Source organism: Echinops telfairi, unplaced genomic scaffold, assembly GCF_000313985.2.
Source record: "Echinops telfairi isolate 266 unplaced genomic scaffold, ASM31398v2 ScPeMD7_12;HRSCAF=54, whole genome shotgun sequence".
Lineage (NCBI taxonomy): Eukaryota > Metazoa > Chordata > Mammalia > Afrosoricida > Tenrecidae > Echinops > Echinops telfairi.
This window is the reverse complement of record NW_022103909.1, coordinates 7,841,206-7,853,708: the sequence shown is the minus strand read 5'-3', so window position 1 is coordinate 7,853,708 and position 12,503 is coordinate 7,841,206. Positions and strand designations below refer to the sequence as shown.

Genomic DNA, 12,503 nt, shown 5'->3' with positions numbered 1-12,503 from the left:
AAAAAAAAAAAAAAAGACTGATATTTGAATTGGACAATGGCTAGATCCTCCATCTATTACAAAATGTTCCAGTTAAATGCAGCTGTCTGTGTACAATAATAGTTGGCCAGTGTGGTTGGAGCTAGTGGAAAAGAGTCCTACAAACATAATCCAGTGTCCCCGGAATGGAAAATAAACACTTCAGGGGTTACACTGCCCAGAGGACCTGAAGCTTCTTCACCCCTGCTTGCCTAAGGGGAAATGTTTTCTCTTTGGAATATGCATGAAAGAGAATGAGAGGTCTGTTTCCTTTTATAAGGTGGCCTCCCTTGGAAGCTCCCATATAAAAACAAGGGACCCTTGTTCTCAATTTGCAGAGGCTGAAGGAAAAAGGGAAGCCTTTGGTGTTACGTCATCTTAAGCTAGACAAACAGGTGTAACTGAGGGCTTGCTCTAAATGGCAATGTTATTTGTCCATTGTCCACAGCTTAATTGTTATTTTCCTGTATCTGTTTCCCTGGGTAAATACCTCCAGTTACTTTAGGTCAAAGGATCAAGGTTCTCTCTCTCTCTCTCATAATCAAGTTACTGAGCAGGGGATGGGGGGCGGGGGGTGGGATATCCTTTGTTTACAGTAGGATCCCTGTGAAAATCATCCACCCTGGCCTTAAAGCTGGATCTATCCTCAGCTTACCTGTTTCCTTTGAACAGATCAATAGAAGGTTTATTGAGTATATAGACAGCAACGTCACTGAAGTCAAAAGAACCCTGGAGCAAAGAGAACAGGTCTTGTTATAACAATCCAAACAGAACATACTTCTGGCCTGATATTCAAAGGGCAAAGGACTATTTATATAGTTAACACTACTTGTGACTACTATCTAAATTGTGGAACCTATTAGTCACCTCCCTTCTTAAACCCTCAATTTAAAAGAGCCCTACCAAATAAAGAAGTGTTCACTTGAATCTGAATAATGCACGAAGTTCAAATCCCTTATGTAATTCAAGATCCAAACAGCTGCCCTCTGCTCTCTGGGATCATTTCTGTAGAGATGATCTCAAAGCAACAGGAAAGAAAGCCATCTTTACAGCAGTGGTTCTCAACCTTCCTAATGCCGAAGCCCTTTAACACAGTTCCTCATGTGGGGGTGACCCCCCAACCATCAAAATTATTTACATCAAAACTGATTCTGCTACTGTTGTGAATCAGACAACCCCGAAGGGGTCGCGACCCACAGGTTGAGAACTATTGTTCTACAGGGTCCTCTCCACTGTGCCTGGGCAAGAAAGGGATATGGGGAGGGACAGTGAAGGGAAGGGCTTCCAGGGACTCAGGACAGTGACCAGGTAACTTTGGACAACTTGCTTCATCTTTCTGGATTTCTTTCCCACCTGTAAGATAAAGACACAAGCCAAACAGTGGCCAGGGTACTTTTCAACAAACACTTTATGATGATTTTTGAATCTATTCATTGGACCACTGAGATCATTTTAATTTTATTTTTTGCACCTGCTCCTCTGAAAAGAATAAGTGCCTCTTAACGAAGGGGGAGGGGGCATTGACAATGGAGCACAGTGCAAAAAGGTTGTTTTGAACTACAAACCAGTGATTTTGTTTCAGTACATGTGACTCATGATCAAGCCCTCCCCTCAAGAAAAAGCCCAGCTGACGTGACTGGAGAGAGAATGCAAATTATTTCAGAATCATTTGGTTAAGACAGGCATAGTAACGGAAAATAAAGCCCATTTCGTAAAAAGAAAAAAAAATTCCAGACCCCAAATGAGACCCCTGGTTTCCTGGTGTTGGAAAACATCTCTAGAACAATACATTACTGCAGTGAGTCACTAAAGGTAGCTGTTTTTCAAGCGACGCTGAGGCACTTGGCATGACAAGTGGTTCTCTCTGTGGGCTTCTCTATCTCCCCACCAAACTCTCGTCAGCTCCTGTACACCCACGAGCCCTGGAGCCCTGGTCTGTGGGCTTATCTCAAAGGTCAGCCCGGCCTTGCCTGCCCCCAGACAGAATGGCTGCTCCCAGGCCCTGTGACTCAACGACCTCCGGCATTTGGTTTCTCCTCATGCAGCACAGCCATGAGAAGGTAAATGCGTGGTCAGCTGAGGAGCAGAGCAGAGGGGCTGCTAGAGATTGACCAGGAAAGATAAAAGACGGAGCTCCAAAGAGGAAAATCCCAAGCCAAACTGACCTGACAATAAAAGGAAAGCTAGGTTAAGATACAGTGAATTCGATCTAGAGATAGATAGATATAGATAGATAGATAGATAGATAGATAGATAGATAGATAGATAGATAGATAGATAAGATAGATAGATAGAAAGCCAAAATTCTTGAATGCGGAGGTTATTAGGTGGGCAAGTCCCTTATTATCTATTCTGTTGGAGGAAACTCACAGTAAGCATTTATTAACCAACGCCAAAGTTCTGGGGTGGCTAATGGAACATGATCTGATATGGTCTGTCAGAGAGGAAAGGAGTGGGTGGCCTAATGGGTCACATGTCTGGCTACTAGCCCCAAGGCCAGCAATTCAAGCCCGCCAGCCCCTGTGGATGACAGATGAGGGGGTCTCCTCCCATATAAGATGTACAGTTTGGGAAATTCCAGGGATATTGGGTCTAAGTCAACCCTCAGTGGTACCTCGTGCACACACACGGGGCAGGCGGGATGACAGGAGCTTGGTGTGCATGGCTGGCCAGCCAGGGATGAGACAACGGCACCTTTGGACCAGCTGTCACTATTCTAAAGTAAGTGAGGTAGTTAATTTATTGTGCCAACCTGGTACATGTAGGGTTAGTTGAAGGGTCTCTTGCTTTCTGATGGTCGGACCAGGGTGCAGCTGCCTTAGCCAGTTCCCTGCTTCAGCTGGCAAGGCTTTCCTCCTGCAGTCCGCATCATTGCGTGTGTTTTGTGAGATGGAGGAGGGACTTTGTGGGTTGGTGTTGGACATATGGGTTAATATTGGACTTGTGGGCTTGGGCAGCACTGGGTTGGGATGTTTTCTTGATGCACACTTAACCTTTATATAAAACTCTCTCTTATACGTGAGTTTCTGTGGATTTGTTTCTCTAATGTACCCAGACTAACACACCTCCCCACAATGTACTTATTACTTCCAAAATCGAAAACCAGACTGGTTGTCAGTTCCAACTCATAGGGACCCTATGTACGACAGAATGAAACACTGCCCGGTCCTACGCCGCCCCCACAATTACTCTTATGTCTGAGCCCACTGGTGCAGCCACTGTGTCAATCCATCTTGTCACAGGTCTTCCTCTTTTTTACTGTCTGGCTACTTTACCAAGCATGATGTCCTTCTCCAGGGACTGGGCTCTCTTTAACATGTCCAAAGTCTGTGAGACTAAGTGTCACCACCCTTGCTTCTAAGGAGCATTCTAGCCTTACTTCTTTGAAGGCCGATGTGTTTGCCGTTGTCAGTCCACGGTCATTTCAATAGTCTTCATCAGCACCATGCTTCAAAGGCATCGTTCTTCTTCAGTCTTCCTTATTCAAGGTCCACTTCCACATGCACGTGAGGCAACTGAAAAGACCAAGACTTGAGTCAGACACACCTTAGTCCTCAAGTAACATCCTTGCTTTTCAACACTTTGAAGAGGTCTGGTGCGGCAGATTTACCCAATGAAATGCATCATTTGATGTCTTGACTGCTGCTTTCCTGACCATTAATTGTGGATCCAAGCAAGATGAAATCCTTGATAACGTAAATCTTTTCTCTGTTTATCATGCTGCCTATTGGGCCAGTGGTGGTTCTCTTTACATTGAGTTGTACTCCTTACTGAAGGCTGCAGTCCTTGATCTTCATGAGGAAGTGCTTCAAGTCCTCCTCACGTTCAGCAAGCGAGGCTGTGTCATTTGTGTATCACAGGTTGTTAATAGGCCTTCCTCCAATCCTGATACCCCATTCTTCTTCATATAATAATCCAGCTTCTCAGATAATTTGCTCAGTGTATATATTGAGTAAATACACTGAGAGGATACAACCCTGATGCACACCTTTCCTGATTTTGAACTGATAAATGGCCTCGTTCGTTTGTACAAATGACTCTTGTACAGGTCCTGCATGAACACAATGAAGTGTTCCAGAATTCTCATAGTTTATTATGATCCATTCAGCCGAATGCCCTAGCATCATCAACAAAACACAAGTAAACATCATTCTGGTATTCTCTGTTTTCAGCCAAGGTTCATCTGACGTCAGCAAGAACATCCCTCTTCTGAATCCAGCCTGAACCCCTGGCAGCTCCCTGTCAATGTACTGTTGCAACCACCACTGGATGACCTTCACCACACTTTTGCTTGCATGCTTCATTAACGGTATCGGTCTACAGCTTGGCACTCTGTGGTTCCCTTTCTTTGGAGTGCACACACGTATGGATCTCTTCCAGTCAGTTGTCCACGTTGCCGTCTTTATAGACGAGTGAGTGCTTCCGTTACTTCCTGAGCTTGTTGAAACATTGGTAATGGTTCCGTCTCTAACCTTGACGTTGCATTCCTCTTCAGATACCGAAATATCTTGGATTGTTTGCTCAGGTCGTATTCCATCAATTTCTGGGGCTTTGATTCTCACCAATGTCTTCAGCGCAACTTGGACCTCTTCCTTCAGTACCACTGGTTCTTGATCACAGGCTATCACCTGAAATGCTGGCGTGGCATCCGATTCTTTTGGCACAGTGACTCTATGTAGTCCTTCCACCGTTTTAAAAAAAATCATTTTATTGGGGGACCGTACAACTCAACACCATCCATCCATCCATCCACCCATTGCCTTCCACCTTTTTTTGATGCTCCCTGTATCACACAATCGTTTTCCAAGAGAATCCTTCAATATTGTAACTAGAGGCTTGAGATTAGTGCCCAACTCCTAACCACTATGCCACCAGGGGCTCTTAATTCCACTAATTCTGGAGATAAATTGAAGATTTTTACCAACATCTGTTGTTGGAAATTTATCCAATACGCACTCAAGATGCATCGACAACTACTGGTGACTGGCATTTGAAAGCTGGAGCCAAAGAAGAAGGATCGGTATTTGGAAAATCTGATTTTGGTGACAGAAACAATGCTGGAGGCTGCAGGGTGGAACGTTGCAAGCCCAAAGACCTAGTCATTGGAAATACCCTTTCCAACAACTTAAATGGTGACCATTTTCATGGAGCTCTTGACACGGAACACACAGGAATCAAAGTGACCACATCTGTGGAAAGAGAAAGGAGTCTTGCTGGCGGAAGGCGTTACTCAGTGAGCTGCTAATCTCATGGTCAGCAGTTGAAACTCATCTTCCACACGGTAGGAGAAAGACGAGGCTTTCTGCTCTCATAAAGATTTATAAATCTCATAAAGATGTGGGTGCCTCAGACACCCAACGCGGCAGTTATACTCTACCCTGTAGGGCCGCTATTAGTTGACATTGATTCGATGGCAGAGGTGTTTTTTTTACTGGAAAGAGGATAGAAAAGTTTCCAGAGCAAGGCAGGTGTCAACTGCAGAACAGACCATCAATTGCTCATTAGCAGATAGATTCAAATTGAAGCTGAAGAAAATAAACGCACATTCACGATTGCTAATGTACAGTCTTGAGTATGTCCCCCCTGGCTTCAGAGGCTATCTCAAGGACAGACTGGACTCGCTGGGCATTAACGACCAAAGACCAGAAGAGTGGTGGGGTGATATTACGGATATCAAGCCTGAAGGAAACAAAAGACTGTTAAAAGGCCAGAATAGGAAAAAAAAGAACAAAATGATGTTGGAAGAGACTCTGAAATTTGCTCTTAAATGCAGAGTAGCTAACAGGAGGGAGGAATGAAGTCCAAGACATGAACAGGCGATGTCCAAGGTCTGCAGCTCACGCAGACCAAGTATTGTAATGGAAGGGGCAAAGACTGGAGTTAGAGGACCAAAGGGGAGAACATGCTCAGCATGTGTCAGGCCAAAAGAATCGAAGTATTCAATTCTCAGGTTGCAATATTAAAATATTCTATAGGCAGAACATAGTATACCAATACCATGCCACTCATTGCCCCGTGCCCCGATAGGGCAGAGTAGAACCTCTATGAAGCGTTGTCGAGCTGTAACCCTTTACAGAAGCAGACTGACTGCTTCATCTGTTTGGAGCAAGGGTGACTTTGAACTGGGTGAGCAGCTGAGTGCTTAACCACTGTACCCCCAGGGCTCCTGAAGCAGGCGAGGAGGATTCATTTGAGTTGGACATCCTGTTTCTTTAAGGAATCTATTTTGGGATTCAAGTTTGCTGTAGCTAGGTCACACTTTCAATCCTCACTGGACTTTGGGTGTGATCTGCTACTGGGCTGTCTTTCTTGTTCTCTCCTTGTGTGCGGTAGTTATTCTAGTTTTTGTTTTTTGAAGTGATTGACTCTATACTTATTTCTATTACATTTTATCTGGCCAGTCTTGTGATATATTTTAAAGTTCTCACTTATGTGTTATGTTGATCCATCCTTAGATGGCATGTCAGGCCATGGTGGTTTAATTTACATGTTTACCTATTTATATAGAACACCAAACACAGCACATAGCCAATGTTCATACGTATATGTGGAATAAGTGAATTTGAAAATATTAGAATCTCACTTGCAATCATGTGAGACTGTGCCCGATATTTTGCTAAGATTGAGATGCACTAACCTAAGAGAGTTCTCTGACCTGCTTGCTCACTCTTGTCTCAAAGATGAAGTTAGGTAAGCAGGACTATTTGCAAATCTCTGCCAGCCTCTGGGGAGCAATATTTTCTTCAGTAAACACTCGCTGACAAACAAACAAAACACAAGCCCATGATCTTCGAGGTGATTCCGACGCATAGCATTCCTGCAGAGGGTCTCTGAGACTGTGAATCTTTACGGAGACAGGCAGTCTCATCTTTCTCCCTGGTAGCCTTGAACAGCTGACCTTGTGGTGAGCAGCACCATGCCTAACCCACTGTGCCACCAGGGCTCCTCGATTGGCCGTAAGAAAATGAATAATTCATCCTAGAATATATATATATATATATATATATATATATGTGTGTGTGTGTGTGTGTGTGTGTGTGTGTATATATATATATACACCAATTTTGCAAGCTGGGATGAAATCTGCCTATCTCCAGCCCCCTGGCAACACTCCTGTTCTCCAGGCCTTCTTAAATTTCTCTGACAGGGGCCCTAGATACATTTACTTTATTTGCTGCAAGAAAATTTTGACTAACATCTTAAAGAATGACCATCTAAGCATTATTTTAAAAATATTCCTTTGTTCACTGTGTTAGGTTATATGGCTAGGCTAGGCTAATTTTCAGTCTTATATTTTAGGTAATGGCCATGAATGTCTTTTTCTGAAAGTACTGCATGCCAGCAAAACGGAGCACTGTGGCCATGAGTAAAAGCCGAACAATTACGGTGACAATGTTCTGTTTCATGAGTGTGGTGAGGATTACCTAACTATGTTGGGTATATTTATTGAGTCCTATCCTTAAAGTTGGGGGGGGGGGGGCGGATTTTACTGTACATAAATTATAGCTAAGTAAAGCGAATTGAACACAACAGTCACACTTTAAGGAAGGTAAAAGTATTTAAAAAACCTAACAAGAAATATAGCAAGAAATCATATGACAAACTCCCAGCCTAGCACCAGTCCTGCAAGGGATGGAGGTGAGGTTCCTGACCCAGAAATAGCTCAGATGGGGGTGCTCCGGGCTGCCACACAGAGGACTGCCTTCAACCCCTTCCAGAACCCAGTCCTCTCAGACTAGAAAAGCCCTGCCAACTCTAGGCCGACTCATCCTGTCCTCTGTCTTACCAACGTACACAGCAGCGCTTTTCAAATGTCCGTGGAGCGGTATGTCACCACGGGTTCTTCTTAAAATGAAGATGCTGAGTCAGTAGGTGTGGGGTGGGACCTGAGATTCTGCATTTCTGAGAAGCTGGCGGGGTCGCTGGGTTGTTCAAATAGACCGCGAGTTGCTAACTCGGGGTCAGAAGAAAGGTCTGGCGATCTGTTTCCCCCAAAGAAGCCATTTAGCACACGGTGGGGCACCGTTCTCCTCTGACACACGTGGGGTTGACATGAGTTTCCAGATGCTGCTGGTACAGGGACCACACTGGAGTAGCAAGGGCATGTGGTGCTTAGCTGCAAGCCCTGGGGCTGGGTCTCACAACTGCTTGCCTAGCACTGCCTTGCCGGCTGCCCTGTGCACAGGTGAGCCCCAGTGGAGGTGCCGTGCCAACGTTAGGAGGCAGTTACTGTGACCCAGATTCATAGGGGAGACTGCAATTCGGGGAAGCAGCTCGAGGGGAGTCACTCTGATCTCCTTGGGAGGCTGACTGGCTCTCAGGGCGAAGACTTCCTGGGGTCGCAACACAGTCAGAACATTCTACACTCATGACGGTATTTTTAAAACCATTTTTGACCTCCCCCCACCTGCTCTCCACTCTCTGTTCCCTTTGAAAGGGTCTGAGGGACACCGCATTATAAAGCTCTTCCTCTTCTGGGTCCGGTGAGCAAGTACTGTAGTAAGTATTCACCATGCTCAATACATGTGCCCAAAGGGCCATAGAAAACTTCCTTGTGTTGGAGGTAAAAGGGTCTATATGACGAGTCGTATTTTTGTCTCCCACCACGTAGTGATTCCAGACTGGGCTGCGATCTGCGAGGTCAGCAGTTTGAGACCGCCAGCTGCTCCGAGGGAGCAAGATGAGGCTTTCTACCCCCATAACGAGTTAGTCTCAGAAACTCCCGGGGGCAGTTCTCACCTGTCCTACAGGGGTCAGTGTGAGTCCGCATTGACTCAATGACAGTGATTTGGGTCTCCCACCCACTCACCTGCCACAGAGAGGCTTCTTGAGGGAGGCTATTTGCCAGCCAAATTTAAAATCTGGGACGAGGGAATTAAACTTCAGGAAACAAACTGTTTTCCGGCCAAATCTCCCCACCCCCACTCCCCCCCGCCGGAACCCCCACTCCAAGCTTGATGTCTCCTTTCAGTTCTTACATCTTGAGACGTGCGGGCCTCTTCCCGTTTCACTTTCTCACTCCAGTTCTTTCGCGGTTATCAACACCACGTGGCACCTGCCTGCAAAAGCCCTCCTGAGACTCTGACAAAGGAAAGATGTCACTGGTGACCGAGTCCCGGTCTTCGCCATCGCCTCCCAGGCAGGCAGAGCCGGGTAGGAGAGCGGAGATGAAGTACAGTGGGAGCATTTCAAGGAGGCGCTGTGGACGAAGGCCACACCACCGAACCAACCAGGCGCAAAGAAAGGCAACCGATTGCTCTTCGGAAGGGAGATGACAAGCCCGCGGCTCACTGGCTGACGGTGGAGAAGCCATCGGCAAAAGTCAATGGGCAATCATTGGTAAACGGGGCGTGGGCGGCCACCACCACCAAAACCACCTTCCCGAGTGCTTCTGAAATTTAGTTGGCGTGTCCTTGTGGGGGTTCTACCTCTTCCCTTTCCAGACTGGCTCAGCCCTCCCACACACGCGGAAAGAGTCTGCATCCATTTTTCCTCTCCCGCACTCTCGGTGCCCTTCCATGCCACCCTCAGCTCCCCAGGAGGGAGACACGGGGAGGGGCTTCAAAAAGCCCGTGCAAACTGCCACTCTCTCTCGTTTCCGTTTTCCCACCAGCTCTCTGAAGTCGGCATGTATGGATGTGAGCAGACTCAAGGCTCAACAGTCAGATGCCAGCTGACTTCCTTCCCCCTTCATTTTATGGTGTGCACTTTCAAAATGATCTTACATTTGTAACAAAAAAACACACTGCCATCGAGTTGATCCTTAGGCAATGGCGACCCTAAACCGCAGAGTAGAAGTGCCCCTGTGGGTTTCTGAGACTGCAACTCTTTGTGGGAGTAGAAAGCCTCATCTTTGTTCTCTAGTGTAGCTGGTAGTTTTGAACTGCTGACCTTGCAGTTAGTAGCCCAACTCATAACCCACTATGCCACCAGAGCTCCTTACAATAAGAAACACTAAAATGGAAAACAAAAAACAAAAAAAACCCCACTATTAAATGATATTATTATTCCAACCTTTATATGGGGGGAGGGTGTTGGCACCATTTGTGGAAGGTTCGTTATTAGCACCCTCATTTCATTCTGAGGATCAAAGGACCAGAGCACTAGGATCTGGTAGCAGGTGACTACTTGCAGTACTTAGATTTGCCTAGGGAAGAAAAGCAATGGTTTCTAAAAGGTCTGGGCAAAGAGTAGGTGAGAATCAATCATTTGCATAACTGTTTCCAGGTAGGTCACTCTAAATTATTTGCTGCAAAGCTCCTCGTAAATTAGTCTCTCTGTCCTTTAGACATTTTGTTTTATCCAGGAAACAGAAATACGCACAGGTGACGTCCAGCTCAGACATCTCACAACAGCCCTAAGAAGAAAGGCATTTAGGAGTGGTGTGCAGAGAGAGAGAGTCTACCAGTTCAGTTGGTGTTCTGGAGATTAAAGAAATTAGCAGGAGATCTGAGCTGATATGAGGAAGTTGTACCAGGAAGAAGCGAGCCATGTGCCACTACCACTTCCTGCTTTTGCCTAAGCCATTGGTAAAGGGCTGTGGGTTTTGTGGGCATGCCATCTACAACTCTTCACACATCCTCTTCTTCCCTTCCCTTCTCCTCAAACTTAGATCCTTACATTTCAAAATGATGCCCCCTCCCCCACAAGGTTGGCAAAACTGATGGAGGCAGGGGAGGGAGCATGGTACAATGAACCTAGCAGATGGAACTTTGGGGCCAGTGAGGAAATTTTCATAAAACGATTGACATAAAGAAATGTGTCCACGGGGGACAAAGAAAATGGTATTTTGGCCCTTCGTTCTAAAAGGAATCATGGCTTTGGGTTCATTTATACTTTCCCACTCCATTTTCCATATAAGGAGGGAGCATGCGGTACATGGTCCCCTTCTCCACTGTCCTGGGCAAGTTGCTTAACTTCTGAGTCTTGGTTTCGTTATTAAATGAGGATGGTAAATAAATGATTTCAAAGAACTAATGAAATGCATAAAAGCTTTATAACTCTCTGTACCCCCCTCCCCCCACGACATTTGAATATGTGAAGACCATTCTTAGCTAGCAAACCACACAAAACTAAGTGTAGGCTACAGAAGGGGCTTCAAAGATTCACAGAAAAATGGAAGGAAAAGATAGCAGACGTCTCCCACAAACTCTTTGAAGGCCGCTGCACAGTTCATCGACTCATGGTAGAGATGCAGATTGTTGATCCTATGTGCCTTGACCGAAGGTGAAACTTATGACCGCAGGACAAAGCAAAACTCACTGGCCCACACCGGGCAGCTTTCCCATCCACAAACCCCACTCTCATTCCGCAAGGAATAAAAGTTCAAGGGGACTTGGAAATCCAGATTTCTGGATAGTACTCACCTATGGAGCCAATCATACCTGATCGCTAATGCAGAAGTGAGTGGAAAAGGCTTTCTGTGCAAAACGGAGGTGGGTAATTTGATCGACTGCAAACAAACGGAGAGTGGTCGGTCCAAGCACATGGTCCCTGACAGGCCGTCCTTGTCGGTGTTGGGGCCCTTGATGCAACTCCACACAGACAGGACAGTGCGGATTCAGTGGACACATGCTGGCCTGGGTATTCGTGAACTGATTTTTCTCTGGTGCGTGTTTCATATGTGTGCGCACACATGCACACAAGCACTCCTATCTCCTGGGACCAAGAGAACGAGCCCCTGGGGACCCCATATCAGACATATTGTAGATGCCTCACCAACTCAGCTTATGCACTCAACCTTTTTAAACAAGGGGTGGACTCACGCCCCAGGCATGCCAACTTGCTGTTTACCAAACAGAATCTCATTTTGAGCTCAGCACTAACACTCCCAGTTCCCTATTTCCGAAAAACGTCTGAATCCAAGGGATTTCAGTGGCAGTCAGTGGCACTGCCCCAGTCCTGTTTCCATGTATTTCAAATGCTGCCAAGCCCGAGGGGGCCATTGCTCCTCTCCCAGGGTTGCATTTGAAGCGGGAAACCATGGGGCCAGGGCCTTTGGCTGCCAGCTGAAGGACAATGCTTTTTCTCTGCAGATCATTTCTAAGGAACTGTGACTGTAACTCAAAGAATTTCAAAAACAAGAAACTGATTGGCAAGATGGAAGATGAAAATTACCACACGAGGCCTTCCCCGGCTCTCCGAGAAGAGCTGGCTTGCCCTGTTGACTTCCTCTTTTTGTCACAAGTCCCCATTTGACTTATTCTGTAGCAAAGACTGGCTGTTTAGGAGTGCGGGGAGAAAATGGCTTACAAGAAGGAAGAACTTGGTGAATATCATATAGTCCACCTTTATTACTGCTAAGAGTAAAATGACCAGCTTACAGGTAATGCCCAGTATTTTGGGGGGTGGATACACACGTGTGCACACGCACACACACACACATTCTCAAGAGATTCAGTGATGCCCACAAGATGATAATTTTGTGGTTATGAGGTCGTGCTAACGGACCTTGCAGTTAGCAGCCTGAAACTCCCAGGTGTTCC

The 12,503-nt window shown here is 46.0% G+C and overlaps 1 protein-coding gene across 2 annotated transcripts in view; it reads right to left on the bottom strand.

Moving 5' to 3' along the window:
* Positions 1-12,503, bottom strand: part of SLC38A1 (solute carrier family 38 member 1) — an 89,284-nt gene that overhangs the window by 22,664 nt on the left and 54,117 nt on the right. For both annotated transcript variants that reach the window (XM_045287337.1, XM_045287338.1), the window contains one exon: positions 674-747. In XM_045287337.1, the coding sequence (XP_045143272.1) occupies positions 674-747 (74 nt within the window). The remainder of the gene's footprint in view (positions 1-673; positions 748-12,503) is intronic.